This window comes from Dromiciops gliroides, chromosome 3 (genome assembly GCF_019393635.1).
Source record: "Dromiciops gliroides isolate mDroGli1 chromosome 3, mDroGli1.pri, whole genome shotgun sequence".
In the NCBI taxonomy this organism is placed as follows: Eukaryota; Metazoa; Chordata; class Mammalia; order Microbiotheria; family Microbiotheriidae; genus Dromiciops; species Dromiciops gliroides.
In genome coordinates this window covers 475021240-475041897 of record NC_057863.1, presented here as the reverse complement: position 1 = coordinate 475041897, position 20658 = coordinate 475021240, and the positions used below count along the sequence as shown (strand labels likewise).

The 20658-nt window shown below is 35.3% G+C and overlaps 1 protein-coding gene across 1 annotated transcript in view; it reads left to right on the top strand.

The window, feature by feature from the left end:
* Positions 1 to 20658, top strand: part of PDS5B (PDS5 cohesin associated factor B) — a 171207-nt gene that overhangs the window by 79033 nt on the left and 71516 nt on the right. Inside the window, 3 exon segments of the mRNA XM_043995123.1 lie at positions 7571 to 7619; positions 14020 to 14159; positions 14916 to 15031. Coding sequence (XP_043851058.1) covers positions 7571 to 7619; positions 14020 to 14159; positions 14916 to 15031 — 305 coding nt within the window.

Here is a 20658-nt window from a genome sequence, read left to right as displayed (position 1 = left end):
CAATGTCTTAAAACTTTTGGCAGTCAGTGTGACAGAGTGGAAACAGTACCTGACTTGAAATCTTTTCTTTTTAAAAAAAAAATGCACCCAATTAAGCCAAGCTTTATTTATTTATTATGGTTTTTTGGTTTTCTTTTCTTTTCTTTTTGCGGGGCTGTGAGGGCTAAGTGTCTTGCCCAGGGTCACACACCTAGTAAGTGTCAAGTTTCTGAGGCTGGATTTGAATTCAGGTCTTCCTGAATCCAGGGCTGGTGCTTTATCCACTGTGTCACCTAGCTGCTCCTGGACCTGAAATCTTGAAGACTTGGTTTCATATCCTGACTTTCTAGCTTTGTGACTATGGGCAAATCACTTAATCTCTTTGAGCCTCCATTTCATCATTTGTAAATGGAGGATTATAATCTTAATATTATTAACAGGATAGTTTGAGGCTTAGATGAGAAAATATACACTTTAAAATGCTTTAAAATTTTCTCCTATTATTCTTTCCATTTAAAAGCGTATTAATCTACATAATTTGAAAAATATTCATTGCTCATGGGTAGGCCCAGCCAATATAATAAAAATGACAATTCTACCTAAAATAATCTACTTATTGTTATACCAATAAAACTACCCAAAATTATATTATAAATCTAGAAAAAATAATAACAATTCATCTGGAAGAACAAAAGGTCCAAGAATATCAAGGGAATCAATGAAATTGATTCTGTGAATGAAACTGTGAAGGAAGGTGGCCTAGCCATACTAGATCTCAAATTGTATTATTAAATGGTAATCATCAAAACAATCTGGTACTAAAAAATAGAGTGGTAGATCAGTGGAATAGATTAGATACCCCTTACATTGTGGTAAAATGAACCATAGTGATTTAGTGTTTGATAAACCCAAAGTTCCAACCTTTTGGGACAAAAACTCATTATTTGACAAAAACTTATGGGAAAATGGGAAAACAGTATGGCAGAAATTAGATGTAGAGAAAATGTGTTTACGAACATTATATTTTGTAGAACCTGACATGAGTCAAAATCTAGGAAATATTAAATAGATTATCAACTTTTTAAAAAGATCCTAGGATAGAAGATTTAGAAGAGGAAAGGACAGATTACATGAGGAGGGGGAATATTCTAGGCATGAAGGAAAGCCAGAGAAAACACAATTTTTATTCATTTCTTACACAATTATTGTATAATCTTTGTACTAGCTTATTTCACCGGTCTTTTCATTGTTCAAGGAGCCTCTTTCACACTGTAGAAAAGAATCAATAACAAAATCTCCAGCTGCCAGTACCTTTGAAGATTGTTATTATTTTCCCAAACATTAATGTGAATGGTTTACGTAAATCATTGTCCCGTTTAAAAAAAGCACTACTCCAGACCTCAAGCATTTACTCGCTGTGCAGCAAATCTCTTACTCTGCCTCCTTCCATTTCTTCCTCAGCTATAAAATGGGGATGAGAATAGCACTATCTACCTCCCAGGTTGTTGTGAGAGTCAGAAGAGAGAATATCTGTAAGGCACTGTGCAAACCATAAAGCACTATGGAAGGGTGACTTTGGTTTTTATTGTTATTATTATTATTTTTTTTGTGTGTGGGGCAATTGGGGTTAAGTGACTTGCCCAGGGTCACACAGCTAGTAAGTGTTAAGTGTCTGAGGCCGGATTTGAACTCAGGTACTCCTGACTCCAGGGCTGGTGCTCTATCCACTGCGCCATCTAGCTGCCCCTTATTGTTATTTTTAATTCAACAAAGACCCAAAACATGAGCATTTCCAGATATAAAGTGGAATAAAAAGAGAGAATTGCATAGCAAGTTGTATATGAATCTTTTTCCTGTGACTAGCTTTAAAAAAATACATAAGAAATTCATCACATTACTTTAAAAAAAAAGGCATATTAGTGTCATCTTGCTTTAGGTAAAAGAATGGCTTTGTGGTAGTGGTTTGAGGAGGAGGGGAATGAAAGATTGTTGAAGAGAGAACAACTGACTATAAAATGAAATCACTTCATCCAAAGTCCTGTGTTCTGTGGCTCTGCTTCCCAACTTTTCCAAATATTTTCTCTTCACCTATTTTTTGGGTATCTGCGGTCATTCCTTGTGAAAAAACAGTTGCATTAATTATAGAAACAATGGACAGGAATGGACTGATGTGGAGTGAAGTGAACAGAATCAAGAAAACAATTTATATGATGACAGCAATATAAAAAAGATAAAACTTAGGAACTACATTCAGAGTAATGAACAGCCACAAATCCAATGGACTTATCAGTCCATGAAACATGTTTTCATCATCATCATCCTTTCCTGACAGGAAAGCATCTCTACAAGTGGTCTTCTCATTTGCATTTTTTGCCATTTTAGATATGTGGTGGAACAAATGTTTTCACTCATACTACATAATGCATCAGTTCATGGAGATCTTTCTATGTGTTTATCACATTCATCTTACAATTCAGCAATATTCCATTACATTAATGTGCCACAAATTATTTAACCATTTTCCACTCAGTGGGCATCTTTGCTATCAGGAAAATTGCTGCTATATAAATTTGGTAAATATGAAGACTTTTTCTTTGGCAGTGGCTTCCTTGCACTATAAGCCAGGTAATTAAATCTCTAAGTCATTAGGTATGGTCATTTTGTTCCCTATATTTGCATAATTCCAAATAGCTCTCCAAATGGTTGCACTAATTCATAGCTCCATCAACAATCCATCTCCTTTAACATTGATTGTTGCCATTTTTGGGGTCATCTTTGCCAATTTTCTCAGTGTTATGTGAAACCTCAAGGATGTTTTCATTTGTACTTATCTTATTGTTGGCAACTTGGAGTATTCTTTCATGTGTTTATTAATATTTTATAATTTTAAGAGTGTTTATCATCCAGGTTTTGACAATTCAATTCTATAGACAATTGTTAGAGCTCATATATCTGTCTGTCTGAAAGTACATGTGTATATGTATATTATAGAAAGATGCTAGGTGAGTTACATATGTGTGTTTGTATGAATTTATATTTCATCAACAGAAATGGCAAAAGGATAATGAATTAGAACTAAAGTTGAATAGGAGAAGGGTGACTTCAATTTTTTTCCTTTATTGAAAGAAAGGCCTACCTTATCATTCCTGATTTTCTCTTTGTGGAGTTGTCAGAATCCAAGTCATAATACATTAGTGATTTAACAGTTGAAAATGAGCATGACCCAAAGTACAGTAGTGAACCACATTGTGGACATGACTATACTCTATCATATTTCAAACAGTGAATTAGGGCAAACAGCAAAGGACAACATCAAAGAAATATGTACTGGAGGGGCAACTAGGTTGAACAGTGGATAGAGCACTGGCCCTGGATTCAGGAGAACCAGAGTTCAAATCCGGCCTCAGACACTTGACACTTACTAGCTGTGTGACCCTGGGCAAGTCATTTAACCCCAATTGCCTCACCAAAAAGGAAAAAAGAAAAGAAAAGAAAGAAATATCTACTAGAAAAGAGACACACCAGGTTGCCTTACAAGGGGGGAGGGTTAATTGGTGGAAAGCCTATATATTTCTATTTTCTGGTCTTGTGTTAACTCTTAGAGGGTCTTAGGAGGTTGGGTAAGTCTGCCATTGTTCACTTTAAGGTACAATATGGATAAAAATTCCACAGTATAGATAGATATGGTTATGTTTCAAAGAAAATCTTAGAGATAATACATTAAATATTATCATATTAAGTAGGCTCACAAATCCATTTGAGTATTTTTTTGTTCTGTATACAATCAGAAAGGACTTTATTTTTATTATTTTTGTTTCTTTTTTTTTTTTAACAATAAAGTTCTGTTTACCCACCCTCCAACCCCCCACTCTGGTTGAGAGAGTAAGAAAAACAAAACCCCTTACAAATAAGTGTGGTCAAGCAAAACAAATTTCTACATTGGCCATGTCAAAAAAAAAATATGTCTCATTCTGTACTCTTAGGTCTTTCACCTTTCTATGAGGAGGTAGGTAACAGTTTTCATTTTGATGATTAGAATTCTGAATTTCAAAGAATTTTGTCCTTAAAATGTTGTCATTATATAAATTTGTCTGCTGGTTCTAAGAAGTTCACTCTGTATCAGTTCATACAAATCTTCCCAGTTTTATCTGAAACCATCATCATTATTTTTTACAGCACAGTAGTATGCATTACATTTATATGATGGACGTGTATTGAGATTCCTATTCTTTGCCACCTCAAAAAGAACTTGACATCTTTTTGTACATTCTTAGAGTTCTCCCCTACTCCCACCATCCCTCCTAAGTTCCTTTTTGTTCCTTCTCTTTTGGGAAAAAAGTATTTCCATACCTAACTCTATGTGTGTATTATTTCTTCCTTTGGCCAGTTCAGATGAAAGTTCAAGTGTCAGGCAACCTCTTCCCCACCCCCATCCCCCTGATCAGAGGGTTCAGAGGATACACATCATCTTCCCGGATAAGAATTCTTATTTGATCCTTTGTGATTATTGATTCATGTTTACCTTGGTTTTTTCCTTAACCATTGTGTTTGACCTTCAAAGCTTCTGCTAAGCTTTCATCTTTTCATCAAGAAATCTTGGAAATCCTCTATTTCAGTAAAGATCTATTTTTTCCCCTGTAGGATTGAACTCCATTTTGCTTTTTAAGTATTCTGGGCTATAAGCCTATATCCTTTGCCTTCTGGAATATTGTATGCCAAGTACTCTTCTTCTTTATGTTATTGGCAGCTAAATCATGTGTAATGCTAGACATGACTCCTTGGTACTTGGATTCTTTCTTTCTGGCTACTTGAATTTTTTTTTTTAATCTGGAAGATAAGAATTTTGGCTCTGATGTTCTTGAGAGTTTTCATTTTAGGGTTTCTTTCAGTAAATTAAGATTTTGGCAGTTTTTAACTTTCTTTTTGGGGGGGGGGTGAGGCAATTGGGGTTAAGTGACTTGCCCAAGGTCACACAGCTAGTAATTGCCAAGTGTCTGAGGTTGGATTTGAACTCAGATCCTCCTTAATCCAGGGTCAATGCTTTATCCACTGCACCACCTAGCTGCCCCAGTTTTAAACTCTCTTGAAATTTAGTATTTAGGCTCTTGTTTTGGTCATGGCTTGGAAGTAGACCAGTGATTGTTATTTTTTTTTCCTCCTTGATCTGTTTTTCTGGTCAATTTTTTGTTTTTGTTTTTCTAAGTGTTCCTTTAAATTGTCTTCTATATTTTTTTCAGCCCTTTGACTTTGTTTTACTATTTCTTGTTTTCCTCATGTGGAGTCAATGACTTCTATTTGGTATATTATAATTTTCTGGAAATTTGTTCCTTGGGCAAGATTTTATACCTCCTATTCAAGACCATTAATTTACTTTCCAGTTCTTTCTTGCCTACTTATTTTTTTTTCCATTTTGTCCCTCTAATACTCATTTCTTTGATAAAATCATTGTTTTAACTTAAAAAAAAAAACTTGCTTTATATTTTTCCAAAATTCTAGTTGGATTTGTTTCTAGTCTGTGGTTTTTCTTCGAAGATTTGCTTGTATATGATTTGAAGTCTTTCTCCTCTTCTTGGTTTATATCTCGAGTACCTCTGTCACCAAAACAACTTAATGATGGGATTCTTTTTTTGTATTTTCAGTCTTCCAAACTACTTCCTGTCTTCCAACTTTGTTAGAACAAGGCCCTGTGCATTTCTGGAGGAAATACATAGGCTGGTTCTGCTGCTTTTTTGGGATATTGATTTAGTGTTATTCCAGGAACTCAGTGACAGGTTCAGTCTGGATACCTACAAACTTTTAGTGCTCCCCAAGGGGTCTCTACCAGTGCAATTATCTGATTGCTACCCTTCTTGTCCAAGCTATGCAAGTTCCTTATCTGGGTTTGGGTCTGAACAATAGTAGACTGCTGCTGGACTCAGCCACTGACAACCAGCTAGGAAGCTCTATTGGCTCAGAGGGATGGAGTTGCAGGATTATTGTTGCTTTGAGATGTCTTTGTTATTCCTATCACTTTCTGCTACTTTGCCATTTTGGTCCTTTCCCATCCAGTTTTATTATAATTTTTTAATTAATAAAAATTTTTATTTATAGTTTAGGGTTCCAATTTTTACTCCTCCTTTCCTCCCTCCCCCTCCCCCCCCTCTGAGGCAGTAAGCAGATACAGGTTATATATGTACAATTATATAAAATATTACCATATTAGTAATTTTGTATATGAAAACTTGAATAAAAGAAAAAATGAAGGAAAGTGAAAAATAGCATGCTTCATTCCGTGTTCCATCAATATCAGTTCTTTCTTTGGAGGTGGATAGTGTGTTTTATCAATAGTCCTTTGGGTTTATCTTGGGTCATTGTATTGTTGAGAATAGTTAAGTCTTTCACAATTCTTCATCAGACAATATTGCTGTCTCTGTGCAAAATGTTCTCTTTGTTCTGCTCACTTCACTATACATCAGTTCATATAAGTCGTTCCAAACGTTTCTGAAATCCTGCTTGTCATTTCTTATAGCACAATATATACCACAGCTTGTTTAGCCATTCCCCAGTTGATGGGCATCCCTTTGATTTCCAGTTCTTAGCCACCCTAAAAAGAGCTGCTATAAATATTTTTGTACAAATAGGTCTTTTTCTCTTTTGGGGGATGTCTTTGGGATATGAACCTAGCAGTGGTATTGCTACATTAAAGGGTATGCACATTTCTATAGCCCTTTAGGCATAGTTCCAAATCGCTCTCCAGAATGGTTGGATCTTTTCACAACTCCACCAACAGTGGATTAGCTTCCCAGATTTCCCACATCCCCTCCAACATCCATTTTTGTTATATTTGCCATCGAGTGTTATTTCAAAGAGGATTCAACTTTACCTTGTTCTACCAAAATAGATAAATGACATAAGAGTTCTTTTTTCCTCTATAAGCACTTAGAAAACCAAGGCCTGGTAAACTTGGGGGTTTTGTGTTGCTACAGCATAAAGAAATGAAAGTATGTAAATGAATTACATAGGAAGTATTTGTTAACCACAAATAATATTTCGGGAAAGCATAATAAAAATTTTTAACTCTAATGTTCCTGCATGTAGTAGTGATGGGGGTACTTGGCTAGTTGACCTAGGATTACCTTGTTTAGGGAAATCTGCTGCATGTACATCTAATTGGCAGGCATTTTTTTTTTCCAGAAGAGAAACTAAGCTATTAAGGTAAAGATGTTTTTTGAATATTTAGTTCTGTTCTTTTTGAATACCATTTCAGAAGATGAATATTGACATGTTATCAATGCATATCAACACAAAACATTTACCTTGTCTTTTATCAATGGCACCAAGTCTTTTGAATGGAGAACATCAATAAATCATGCTTTTAAAAACTACGTATCATGAAAAGTTGACTTTTTAATGAAACTTATAATTTATAGTGAAAATTATAGAGGCATCATGACTAACTCCCTAGGACTTATTATTAAATCAGACTGGTTGTCTATCTGTATGAAAGAGAGAGTTCCCCATGCTCATGAAATTAAAAAATCCTTTACATATTTATATATAATGAAATTTATTTGCAGTGATTTATAATTTTGTATTTTTTTGTGACTTACAGACAGATGCCAGTGGTAAAGCCATATTTTCAAAAGTGATGATAATTACAAGTAAGTCATTTAAAGTCTTTAATATAATTGTCAAGATTGAATTTAAATAACCCTTCTAGATGTGAATTTTAAGTATTTTGTATAGTTGTCTATAAATGATAATATAGGAAAAGTAGAGTCACTGTCATCCTCACTAGCTTTTTTGCTAGTCTTTGTGATTTGCAATTTTTTAATGTTCTCTTTCTGTGTGTGATGCTTAGTATATTTTAATAGAGAAGCAATGAGGATAGTTGTATGTACGTGTCCCCTCAAATACTTTGATCTCCCAGTTCCTCTGTGTACACAATTCCCACTTCTACTGACTTCAGTCCACCTCAGCTACATATCAGAATGGTCATACCATTAATGAGAACATCACCAATAATTTTTCCAACTCCATAATGTAGAATATTGAAATTCCTCTGTATGATTGTAACCTCATATTCTTTTTTTTTTTTTTTTTTTTTGCGGGGCAGTGGGGGTTAAGTGACTTGCCCAGGGTCACACAGCTAGAAAGTGTCAAGTGTCTGAGGCCAGATTTGAACTCAGGTACTCCTGAATCCAGGGCCGGTGCTTTATCTACTGTACCACCTAGCCGCCCCGTAACCTCATATTCTTAACATCTTTCCCTGTGCCTATCCTTCTTTTTTTTTTTTTTTTAAAGTGAGGCAACTGGCGTTAAGTGACTTGCCCAGGGTCACACAGCTAGTAAGTGTTAAGTGTCTGAGGCCAGATTTGAACTCAGGTACTCCTGACTCCAGGGCCGGTGCTCTATCCACTGTGCCATCTAGCTGCCCTAAGGCTGGCTTTTTTTTTTTTTTTTTCGGAGCAATGGGGGTTAAGTGACTTGCCCAGGGTCACACACCTAGTAAGTGTCAAGTGTCTGAGGCTGGATTTGAACTCAGGTACTCCTGAATTCAGGGCCGGTACTTTATCCACTGTGCCACCTAGCCCGCCCCCTGTACCTCTCCTTCTTAAACCTCTTCTTAATATTCACTTTGACTTAATCTTCCCCATTATCTCTATCCCTCTATGTACTTCTAGTCTGTAACTCCTGTTTTTGTCTCTTTTTCTTCATTCAATTATATAGTATCAGCTTTACTTGAGTCCTTTACAAGCAGGCCCCCACCCCCGCCATCCTACCATCATTCATGCCTTGCTTGAACCTCTCAACTTCGTCACTCATGCTACTGAATGTTCCTAGAGAAAATCAAACAGCCATGTGATCTGAGTTCACTATAAATTTATGTTGGGTAATCTAAATTGGACCTTCACTAGTACATGGCAGTCCTTCATGATTTGATTCTAGATCTTTTGTCTTGGGCTTTTCAAAATCTTATCCTCTTCTCAGACCTCCTGAACTACATCCTTACATCTACCTCTCAGCAGGGTTCCTTGCCTTCTACTTTAATAGAGGACATCTGTTGTGAACTTTCTTCTTTCTCACTTTATATGTATATGTATCTCAAAGCCCATCTTCATTAGCCTTTATTCTCTCCACCTATGCACAAGTCTCTTGGGGAGATTTTCTTTACCAAATCATCCTCTTCCACATATACTCTTAAATCCCATTTCTTCTGGGAACCCTACTTTTTTATCATTTCCTTTCTTTCTATCACCTTTAATCTTTTTCATCCATTTTATCCTCTACTTGCCTACAAACATTCCCAGATCTCCTTTATCCCTAAAAACCAGCTTTCCATGACTAAAACTATGGTATGATATATATTGTACTTTTCTTTTTCTTTTCTTTTTTTTTTTTTTAAGTGAGGCAATTGGGTGGGGTTAAGTGACTTGCCCAGGGTCACACACCTAGTAAGTGTCAAGTGTCTGAGGCTGGATTTGAACTCAGGTACTCCTGAATTCAGGGCCGGTACTTTATCCACTGTGCCACCTAGCCCGCCCCCTGTACCTCTCCTTCTTAAACCTCTTCTTAATATTCACTTTGACTTAATCTTCCCCATTATCTCTATCCCTCTATGTACTTCTAGTCTGTAACTCCTGTTTTTGTCTCTTTTTCTTCATTCAATTATATAGTATCAGCTTTACTTGAGTCCTTTACAAGCAGGCCCCCACCCCCGCCATCCTACCATCATTCATGCCTTGCTTGAACCTCTCAACTTCGTCACTCATGCTACTGAATGTTCCTAGAGAAAATCAAACAGCCATGTGATCTGAGTTCACTATAAATTTATGTTGGGTAATCTAAATTGGACCTTCACTAGTACATGGCAGTCCTTCATGATTTGATTCTAGATCTTTTGTCTTGGGCTTTTCAAAATCTTATCCTCTTCTCAGACCTCCTGAACTACATCCTTACATCTACCTCTCAGCAGGGTTCCTTGCCTTCTACTTTAATAGAGGACATCTGTTGTGAACTTTCTTCTTTCTCACTTTATATGTATATGTATCTCAAAGCCCATCTTCATTAGCCTTTATTCTCTCCACCTATGCACAAGTCTCTTGGGGAGATTTTCTTTACCAAATCATCCTCTTCCACATATACTCTTAAATCCCATTTCTTCTGGGAACCCTACTTTTTTATCATTTCCTTTCTTTCTATCACCTTTAATCTTTTTCATCCATTTTATCCTCTACTTGCCTACAAACATTCCCAGATCTCCTTTATCCCTAAAAACCAGCTTTCCATGACTAAAACTATGGTATGATATATATTGTACTTTTCTTTTTCTTTTCTTTTTTTTTTTTTTAAGTGAGGCAATTGGGTGGGGTTAAGTGACTTGCCCAGGGTCACACAGCTAGTAAGCGTTGTGTCTGAAGCCGGATTTGAACTCAGGTACTCCTGACTCCAGGGCTGATGCTCTATCCACTGTGCCATCTAGCTGCCCCTTATGTTGTACTTTTCACATCCAAACTCCTAGAAATCTTTGTCTATATTAACTCCGTTTCCTCATTTCCCACTTGCTTTTCATGCTCTTGTTATCCAGCTTCAGAGACCCACTGAATCAGTTGAAATTGCTTTGTCTGTTATTACCAACTATCTAACTGCTGAATTCTATTTCCTTTTCTTAGTGTTGACCTCTCAGCATCTTTTGTCATGTTGTCATATTTTGTCATGTTTTGAATATTATTTCCTCCCTATGTTTTTCTATCTAACATTTTTCACTCTTAGTTCTCCTATTTATCTCATTATTTATTATTAGTTCCTTAGTTTCTTTTGGTGTGGACCATCATCATCTTTCTTCTGTTTACTAAGTGTGGATATCTCCCATGCTTCTGTCCTTGGCCCTCCTCTTTCTCCAATACAGTATAAGTTCCTTGAGAACAGGGTATTTTTATCTCCAGTACCTGGCCCAGTACTTAGCTCATGTTTCATAAAATTCTTGTTGGATGATTGGTTGATGATTAAGTTCGGTTATATTTATGCAAATAATTCCCAAATCTACATTGACCCTTATCTCTATGCTGAACTTCTAGTTCTGAATTATAGATACTATATATCTCTACCTAGATATCTGATACGCATCTCAGATTTGACATGTATAATGTTGAACCCTCCCCTCTCTGATGTCCAAATTCATCCTTTTTACAAAACTCCATTTCTGTTGGCAGTACCACCATCCTTTAAGTTACTCCGGTTTGTATCCTTGGAGTTATTCTTAACTTTTAAGTCTGTTTTGTCAACCCTACATCTCGTTAATTCTAATTTGTCTCTTCACTCACTCAGCTTCCACTCCAGTTCCTGTTCTCATCATCTTTTTCCTGGATATAATAATCTTCCCTCTCCAATCTATATACAGCTGCCAAATTGATATTCCTAAAGCACAGATCTCACCAAGTTATTTCTTTTACTAAAAATTAGTCAGTGGTGCCCATTGTCTCTAAGGTATAAAACATGAATTTGTTATACTAGCAATTTACTGTTGTCCTTTTCCCTTAGTATAAGTGGTCTCTCACCTCTGCTTCATTGAATTCCTTTTTTTAAAGCATGGTTCAAGTACTTTTGTTTTTATGAGATCTTCCCCTAATCCCTACCAGTTATTCATGCTCTCTAACTCCTGAAATTACTCTTTGTGTACTTTGTATTTCCTTATATATGTACAGTATCACACCAGTCGATTGCCAGCTCCTAGAAAGCAAGGACTGTTACATATTTTATCTTTATTTCCCAAGTGCCTAGATGATGTTGAATTGATAAAGGGTTGGCATATATTATAAGAGCTTTATGTAACTACTACTCTATTATCTACATCTCTTTTCCTTTTCAGGAAATACTGTTTTCTATTCAATTCAGGAAATTCATCATTGCTTTTGTCAAGTCAGCAAACGTTTATTGAGTACTTATTTGACAGGCACCATATTAAGTGCTAGAAATATAAATATAAGCAAAAAGAAAGTTCTGCCATCAAGAAGTTAACACTTTAATGGGGGAAAGACAATACATAAAAGGCAGCTGAAAAGTGGGGGAGGGAGAGTAGGTACAGGAAAAAAAACATGAAGCTTTCCAGCCTGGTGACATGGAAGAGAAAGTCTAAATCAGGAGTGCATCCTGGAGATAAATGGCAACATAGTTGGCCTGTGCATCCTCCTTAAAATTTGGGTTTTGAGATCAACCAGCCAATCAGAGGGAGCGAAGTTGTTGGAGTATGAAGAAAATTTTCTATATAGAATAATTTCTTGGAATGTGATTTTTATGTACAGCTTTAACTTCCCAGTTAATCCTCTGATGAGCCAAAGTTTAGGTTAAAGATATGTATTTATTATATGAGAACTTCTTTCAAAATAGGTTGATAATACTATTTTCCTCACAGTTATTCTAGATCAGATACCAGGAATATCTAATAGGTCCTATCATTGAATAGAGAGAGAGAAAAAGATTGCTAGAGCTCAAGGTATTTTTATTCCATGACTACATTTATTCTTTCCTGAGAGGATGAAGAAAGATGGAGGCTACCTGTAAACCATTCCTTTTATGCGCTTCCTTGCCAATAAAACAAACAAACAAAAAAGTTGTTCTGCTGTAATTCTTCTTCTTTGTCACTTAATTGTTTTGTGAACATGGGCAGCTTTTTTAACCTTTCCATGACTCAATTGTCTCATCTTTAAAGTGAGGGTAATAAAACGTGGAGTACCAACTTCACAAGATTATGAGTCTCAAATAAGACAATTTATGTAAAGCATTTTGCAGAATTTAAAATGTAAATTGTTACTCCGGATGCTTGGTTGTAGACACCTTGGAGAGTATTCTTCCAGAGCCCTAGTTGTGATTAGTCCCAATGAGACACTTGAGTGTGATGTGTATTAAACTGAAGAAAGAAGAAAATGTGGTTTCTAAACTTAGTGACTTAAGAAAGTTTCGATTGTGGAAAAATAAGGTTTTAAAGAAGCAATATAGTTAAGTGGTAGAGTGCTGGACTTAGATTCGGGAAAAGAAGCGTTCAAGTCTCACCTCTTAAAATAGCTATGTGATAATAGGCCAAGTCCCTCAACTACTTTGCATCTGTCAACCCTCAAACTTTCAAGTTATACATCCACTGCATTCTGAAGAGGTGGAGGGAGTTCCTATATTATATCACTTCTATTACCATACCTAGGTTTGTGGAATTTGACTTTATAATTTCACACGTGGATTTAGAGGTTCATCTCTGTAAGGAAGATTGTAATTTTTTGTAATTTATTAAACAAATTATATCAACTATTTGAAACTAAATGAATTTATATTAGTTTCACACATGTAGTAATACCAGTTAAGCATTGTGTGCTCTAACTTTGTTAAGCATGATCACTGACACTCATCAGTATTAGAGAATTCAAGAAATAAATTATCATGTAAACCATGAATATTAGTTACTTTTAACATAGATTTTGCTAATTCAGAGATACTTTGAGGAAGGTAACATAACAATGCTGAATGAAAAAGTATTTACTTACTGCACCATCTAGAGCTGGTTGTTTCCTCTTTGCAATTTCTAATTGATCGTAATAATCTTATTGTATGAGGCATTTCTAATTTGACAAAATGTTCAAAACCAAACACAAAACCAATTGAAGTAAAGCAACGTCCTTTAAACAACAATTAAGGCTTTAATTGTTTCACCACTTACAAGGAAAGAATTGGCCTAATGATCTTAAAACCAATAGAATTTGGGGAAATTGACATCACTATGTGCTTGATGTTTAGTATTATTATATTCTATAAAAAGCTACCTAGGATTAATTAGTTTAGTCCTTTCCAGATTAACCTTCCTTTCTTAATGATTATCTTTCTAGAATGCAGTTCAGTTCCACAAACTCTTACTGGTTACAAACAAGTTAACTTTCTTCAACTGAGACTTGACCCTTGGACTATTTACAGTCCCAATTCCCAAAATTGATATAAGGAACAGAATACATTCATAATATAAAATTTTGAGAATGTCTTTATTTGTAATTTAATTTTATTTCAATTATTTGTTTAAAGGAAATTTGCCTGATCCTGGTAAGGCTCAGGATTTTATGAAAAAATTCACACAAGTTTTGGAAGATGATGAGAAAATAAGAAATCAGTTAGAAATGCTTGTTAGTCCAACATGTTCCTGCAAGCAGGCTGAAGGATGTGTGGTAAGAATAAAAATGTCAAATATCTAATATTTATTTAAAATATTTTGTTGATCTATTATATTATTTGTATGTCAGTTACTTGCCATTTACTCCTGTACTCTTCTAAACCCACCCTCATAACAGAAATAGTAAAACAAAAAAAAAACCCTGAGTTATCACAGTAGATAAAGTGTAAGTAGACTCTCCACTCCTCCTATCTAGTAGGAAAGTGTTCTCATCACCTACTTTCTGAGATCAATTTTGGTAACAATCTAATCAAAATTCTGAAATTTTTTCATTTAAGTTACTGTACTCATCAGATTTACTTTCTCCACTATCAGTTCTTTCAGGTCTACTGATGTGTCTTTGGAGCCATCATATTCACATCATACAGCACAGTAACATTCCATTAAATACAATTTAATATAATGTTTACCCATTCATCAAATAATGGTTACTTACTTTTGTTTACAGTACTTCCCTGCAGCAAAACGTGTTACTCTGAATATTTTGGTATTAATAGGACTTTTCCTTCTGTTACTGATTTTGGAATATATCTTCCACAGTGAGATCACTAGGTTAAAGGTTATAAACAGTTTAGTAAGTTTTCTTGCATTTTAAATTTGATAGATTGGAGAGTATAACTAAAAATTTACATTTTTTTCTTATTTTTTTGTATGAATGATAGTTGTACTTTCCTTCTGAAAACTATTCATATCTTTTATTTTTAATGACTTTTAAAAAATTATGTTATTAATATTATAAAATATGTTACAGCGTGAAATTACGAAGAAGTTGGGCAACCCCAAACAGCCTACAAATCCTTTTCTGGAAATGATTAAATTTCTCCTGGAGAGGATAGCTCCGGTGCATATAGATACTGAATCTATAAGGTATTTGCAAATATGAAAGTCTCTTGTCCTATGAACTCTCTCATACTAATGCATTCGTATTTCATTTCCCTTGCCATTTTATATATATATATATATATATATATATATATATATATATATATATATATATATATATATATACTTACTTATTTATTTATTTTTAAGTGAGACAATTGGGGTTAAGTGACTTGCCCAGGGTCACACAGCTAGTAAGTGTTAAGTGTCTGAGGTCGGATTTGAACTCAGGTACTCCTGACTCCAGGACCGGTGCTCTATCCACTGCGCCACCTAGCCGCCCCTTTAGAGTTGACTATTTTAAAGAGCAGTGGTTGAAGTCATACAAAAATTATTTAAAAATTTTTTTTCACCTCTAAAGTTGAACTAGCTATATATTTATCTATTTCATAGAAAAACTTTTATGTCATGTTCTCTACTCCTTGAAGGAAAGGTATATAAAAGTTTAATTTTGTTACTATTTGCTTCCTTTTTCATTGGATTTGAAATTACTTCATTGTCCTAGAAATATTATATTAAATGATGCTAAAAATGAATTTGTCTAAAGTCTGAAATATTTTTGTTGTGCAAAGGTACTGTGATAGTATTTATGAGGAGACTTGACTTGTTAGATAATAGACTAGTTGGGTTTTTTCCCTTTTTATTTCAGACACTTTTTTGTACTGTGATGTTGATTCCTCCCCATCCAGATCCCATTCTAAATAAATTTAATTTCTCTTTCTTATCAAGTAGCCTGTAAGCCTTCATTTTGTTAATTAAGCTATGAAATATGCTTTTAAATCATTATGTCTTTGACTGCATCCTTTTATTTCTCTATACTTTACTTTCCTCATTTCTAAAATGAGGAATTTTAGAAAACAGATTATTTCTAAATACCTTCATGCTCTCAGAATTTCTTTGGTTATTTATCAAAGATGAGATAAACTATAGTGTCAGTCTCATTACCTGTGAGACCTTAGACAAGTAACTTGATTTTTTTTGGTTCCTGGTTTATTCATTGTAAATGGATTGGGCTGAAAGGCTTCTAAGTGTCCTTCCCTCTCTATATCTGGGGTCCTATGTATTTTTCTTTGGGTATACTTCATATTGACTAGTAACACTTTAATAAATCCTAGATATCAATATTTTTAAAAGATCCATATCTGTAGTGTCAATATAATGAATTTTATTGAACTTTCAGAAAATAAAACTCAGAATTAGTTGTTAAAAAATGAATTTATTTGGTAATAAGTAGTAAATGAGATTCTGTTTCTAATATTTGTATTATATTATTTTGGCGGAGTTGTTTATAAAATATGCATGTGATACCAAATCCATTCAAGGGATTGGTGGTCATGATGCAGAAAGTAGGATTATGTAAGGATAGGCAGAGTGAGAGGTGAAAAGCCAGTATATTATGGTTGGATAAGAGGGTTTCATAATCCTTGAATATTGACATAGTACATTTGTTTGTGATGGCAAGATCTAGGGTATAACCATATGTGTATGTGACTGAGGTAGTAGGAACAAGCAGCCCAGGAGGTGGTGAGTAGGTAAACTGAGTAGTTAGGGTATTACAAGAGAGTCAGTATGCAGGAGGGTAGGAGTTGAGGAGGAGAGAAAAATCCTAGGCCAAGTATTGAAGTCCTTGAGGAAAGAAGGTGAGTGACCTTGGGGTACCATAGACAACGGCTATAAGGATTTTTATTGGTAAATATGAATAGCTTGGATCTCAGAGGAGAAGAGGTTACTGAATGATGGAAGAATGAGGAGTACCTGGAAGTGAGAATAGGGAGCAAGGAATATTCTAACTGCCCTGCCTTGACCAGTGAGCAAGGAGAATGAATGAAGGTGCAGCCAGTATTGGGGAAGGTGTGTCATCAGGGGAGAGTCAGGTTTCAGTAAAAGTAAATTTAATTCAATTCAACATTTAATTTTTACCTTAGTATCTTTTACAAGGAACTAAGTTAGGCTCTAGATATACAAAGACAAAAATAAAAGATTACCTACTTACAGGAAGTTTACATTCTTCTCTCATTCTATCCTTGAATTGACTTTTTAAGTGAGGCAATTGGGGCTAAGTGACTTGCCCAGGGTCACACAGCTAGTAAGTGTTAAGTGTCTGAGGCTGGATTTAAACTCAGGTACTCCTGACTCCAGGGCCCGTGCTCTATCCACCGCGCCACCTAGCTGCCCCTCGAATTGACTTTTGTATCACACATGTAGTAAACTTTGTTTCTTCATATTAAATCTCATCTTAAATTGAACCCATCATTCTAGTTTGAGGTTTTTTTGAACCCTAATTCTGTTATTTAATATATTAGTTAATCCTTTCATATTCCTTATCAGTTTGGTCACCTTGCTATTTGCGTTTTCGTTTAGTTAATTGATAAAGATTTTGAACATGATGTGGTTAGGAACAGAGCTTTACTAGAGAAATCTCTCCAAATTGGCTTCAAAACATTAATCATAATCCTTTGGGCCCCGTTAGTTAAGTAGTTCTAAAGAATTCAACAGACATTTATTAAGCTTCTGTTATTTGTAGAGCAAAGGTGTCAAACTCTGGCATTTACCCTCTGAAATGAATGCAGCCTAGGCTGTAAAACTCCCTGTTGTAGCCTGAACAAGATAAAAGAAATAAAATTACAGTACAACATGGATAATGTTGATTTGTGGTTTTCTGTGTCAGTAAGCTGCCTTTAGGGTTCTCTTTCTATTTGATTTTTTTTTTAAGTGAGGCAATTGGGGTTAAGTGACTTGCCCAGGGTCACACAGCTAGTACATGTTAAGTGTCTGAGGCCGGATTTGAACTCAGGTACTCCTGACTCCAGGGCCGGTGCTCTATCCACTGCGCCACCTAGCTGCCCCTCTATTTGATTTTGATACCACTAATGTAGAGCATTATGCTTGGCACTGAGGAAAAGATATGAGGAATATGTGACCTCTGCTGTCCTTATGCTAATTTTGTGGTTTATGACAGTCACAAATAATTATAACAAAAAAATACCTAAGTACAGTAGACAGGTGCAAATAAAATAAAGTGTGAAAAGGTTTTATTGAGGAGGTGATATTTGAGTTGAACTTTAAAGGATATATAGTAACTCATCAAGTTGTGAGTGGGGAGGCCTTCCAGTTATGAGGAATAATTTGAACAAAGGGATAGGACCAAAAAAACTCCAAGGGTGTGTGTGTGTGTGTGTGTGTGTGTGTGTGTGTGTGTGTGTATATATATGTATGTGTGTATATATATATATATATATATACACACACACATATATATATACACACACATATATATATACACATATAAATAAAACATGTGAAGAAGAATATTTGGCACTCAGTAAAGCTGGAGTCTTGAGTGCTATGCAACAGTTTGAAGTATACGGTTAAAAGCAATTGAAGATTTTCCATAGGGTACTGACATTGCCCGATTTGTGTATTAAGAAAATTATTCTGGTAGTTATGTTTCCGGATTGGAATATGGAGTTGACAGAAGTACAAGTAGATGGTAATAAGAACCCTGGTACAAATGGGAATAGAGAAGAGAAGAAAGAACAGATGTTTTATGGGTAGAATTTTCAGAAATGATAACTAATTAGATATGAAGGTGAAGAGAAGGAAAAATCAAAGATGGAACCATGAAGATGCCCCTGAAAAAAAATTTAAAGGAGTTTTTAAAGATTGTAAACTCAGGTTTGTATATTATCCTAATCACAAGCATATGATGAGAAATCTTACTAGATGAAGTCCAAGTAAAATATGTCCATAGCATTCCTCAGATAGCAACCCTGTCAAAAAGGAAATTATTTTAGTCTGTCATGACTTATTCTTAGCCCTTGTCAAGTGCTTACAGGCCTTTTAATAGAATTCTTTCTAAAATTTTACAAAGTTGGTTGATAATTTCAAGTATCCATTTTCTTCCGCTTTTTGAAAAAAGGAGATAATGTTTGTCAATATATTCTCTCTCTCTCTCTCTCTCTTTTTTGGCGGGGGCCATGGGGGTTAAGTGACTTGCCCAGGGTCACACAACTAGTAAATGTCAAGTGTCTGAGGCCGGACTTGAACTCAGGTACTCCTGATTCCAGGGCCGGTGCTGTGCCACCTAGCTGCCCTCCAATATTCTTATAAGTTATCCTACACCCCCTTATTCTTCAAAGATTCAACAATTGCAAGTTCGTTCAGTACTCGGATTAGATTTTATCTCTTGGTGCTCTTATTTCTTTACTTTATCTTGAATTTCAGTTCTTTTAGTCATTTTTGTTCTGTTCATTTCACTATAAAGCCTTTAACGTCATGCTTACTGATACATAATACATGTTTATTGAATGGAAAGCTGTGATTCATGGGAAAACGGTAAAAATAGCATTTGAGTTAATGCCTTTTCTGTAAATGTTTAACTGTCATTATGATATTGCTTGTTTTTCCCTCCCTGTATTCACACCAAAATATTCTTCATCATTCTTAATGAGATCAAGAATAAAGGTAGCCCGTTAGTCTGGGAAAGGAAAGGCTCTTTTTTCTGAAACAAAAGGGAAATAGAAAAGCATGAGACAAGACAGATGTTTTCAGTTGGATAGAGAGGACATTTTAGGAAGCTATCATTATTGATGGTCTTCTTTAGTAAATTATGTGACAAAATTAGTTTTTGAAAACAAGGGAAGTGCTGGGAGGGGGAAAAAGTTATGGGAGAATAGAGAGGGGAGTCATCAAGAAATAAATTAAAAGGTTTACTGAATGGCAGGTAGAACTCAGTAGAAGTTTGTTTGTTTTGCAGAGCATTGAGGGTTAAGTGACTTGCCCAAGGTCACACAGCTAGTAAGTATGAAGTGTCTGAGGTCGAATTTGAACTCAGGTCCTCCTGAATCTAGGGCCGGTGCTCTATCCCCTGTGCCACCTAGCTGCCCCTCAGTAGAAGTTTTTAGCAGACCTAGTTAGCATGGTAAAGCCGTGTAGCAGATGTTTTTTCTTTCATTTACTCCCTTTGTCTCTTCAGTTTCACCCTTTCTTTTATCCTTTTCCCCTCTGCTCAAAAACATGTCTCTTCCATCTTTTTTTAAGTCTTCCTAATGTTTGAAATATTCCTCAAAAGAGGAAAAGTGGTAGACTGATCTAGAAGGAGCAGTGGTGATTTGATCCCTTGTTCCTGTGAGTTGAAGTGAATGTTTTTCCCCCTCAGAGGTTGTAAGAGATTTGGTATTTTCAGGAAGAAAGGCAGGTTTTTAGTTAAAGATAAGTAATGAATGTAGTATTGGTTGAAAAGTCCCACTAATACTAATTATTATTACTCTAGGGAAGTTCATTAATATCATCTCTTAAATTTCTTCCAGACTTCTGTAAGCTGCTATAATTAAATACATTGACAAACAGTCCCTGACTTAGGTAGACGCTTCATTATCCTTTAGAGCCTAAGGATCATGGTGCAATTCTCTGGAAGATGGATGGAGAAAAATCTGATAGGAAAGATTAACCCATCCCTTTATTCCAAATTCCATGTGCAAGTCATGGTTAGTAATATGCTACAGCTAAATGTGGAACATACTTATATTGTGGTTGATGTATTTGTTGGTTTTTATATAGGACTGAGTTTTCCTTTCCTTTTTTTTGGTGAGGCAATTGGGGTTAAGTGGCTT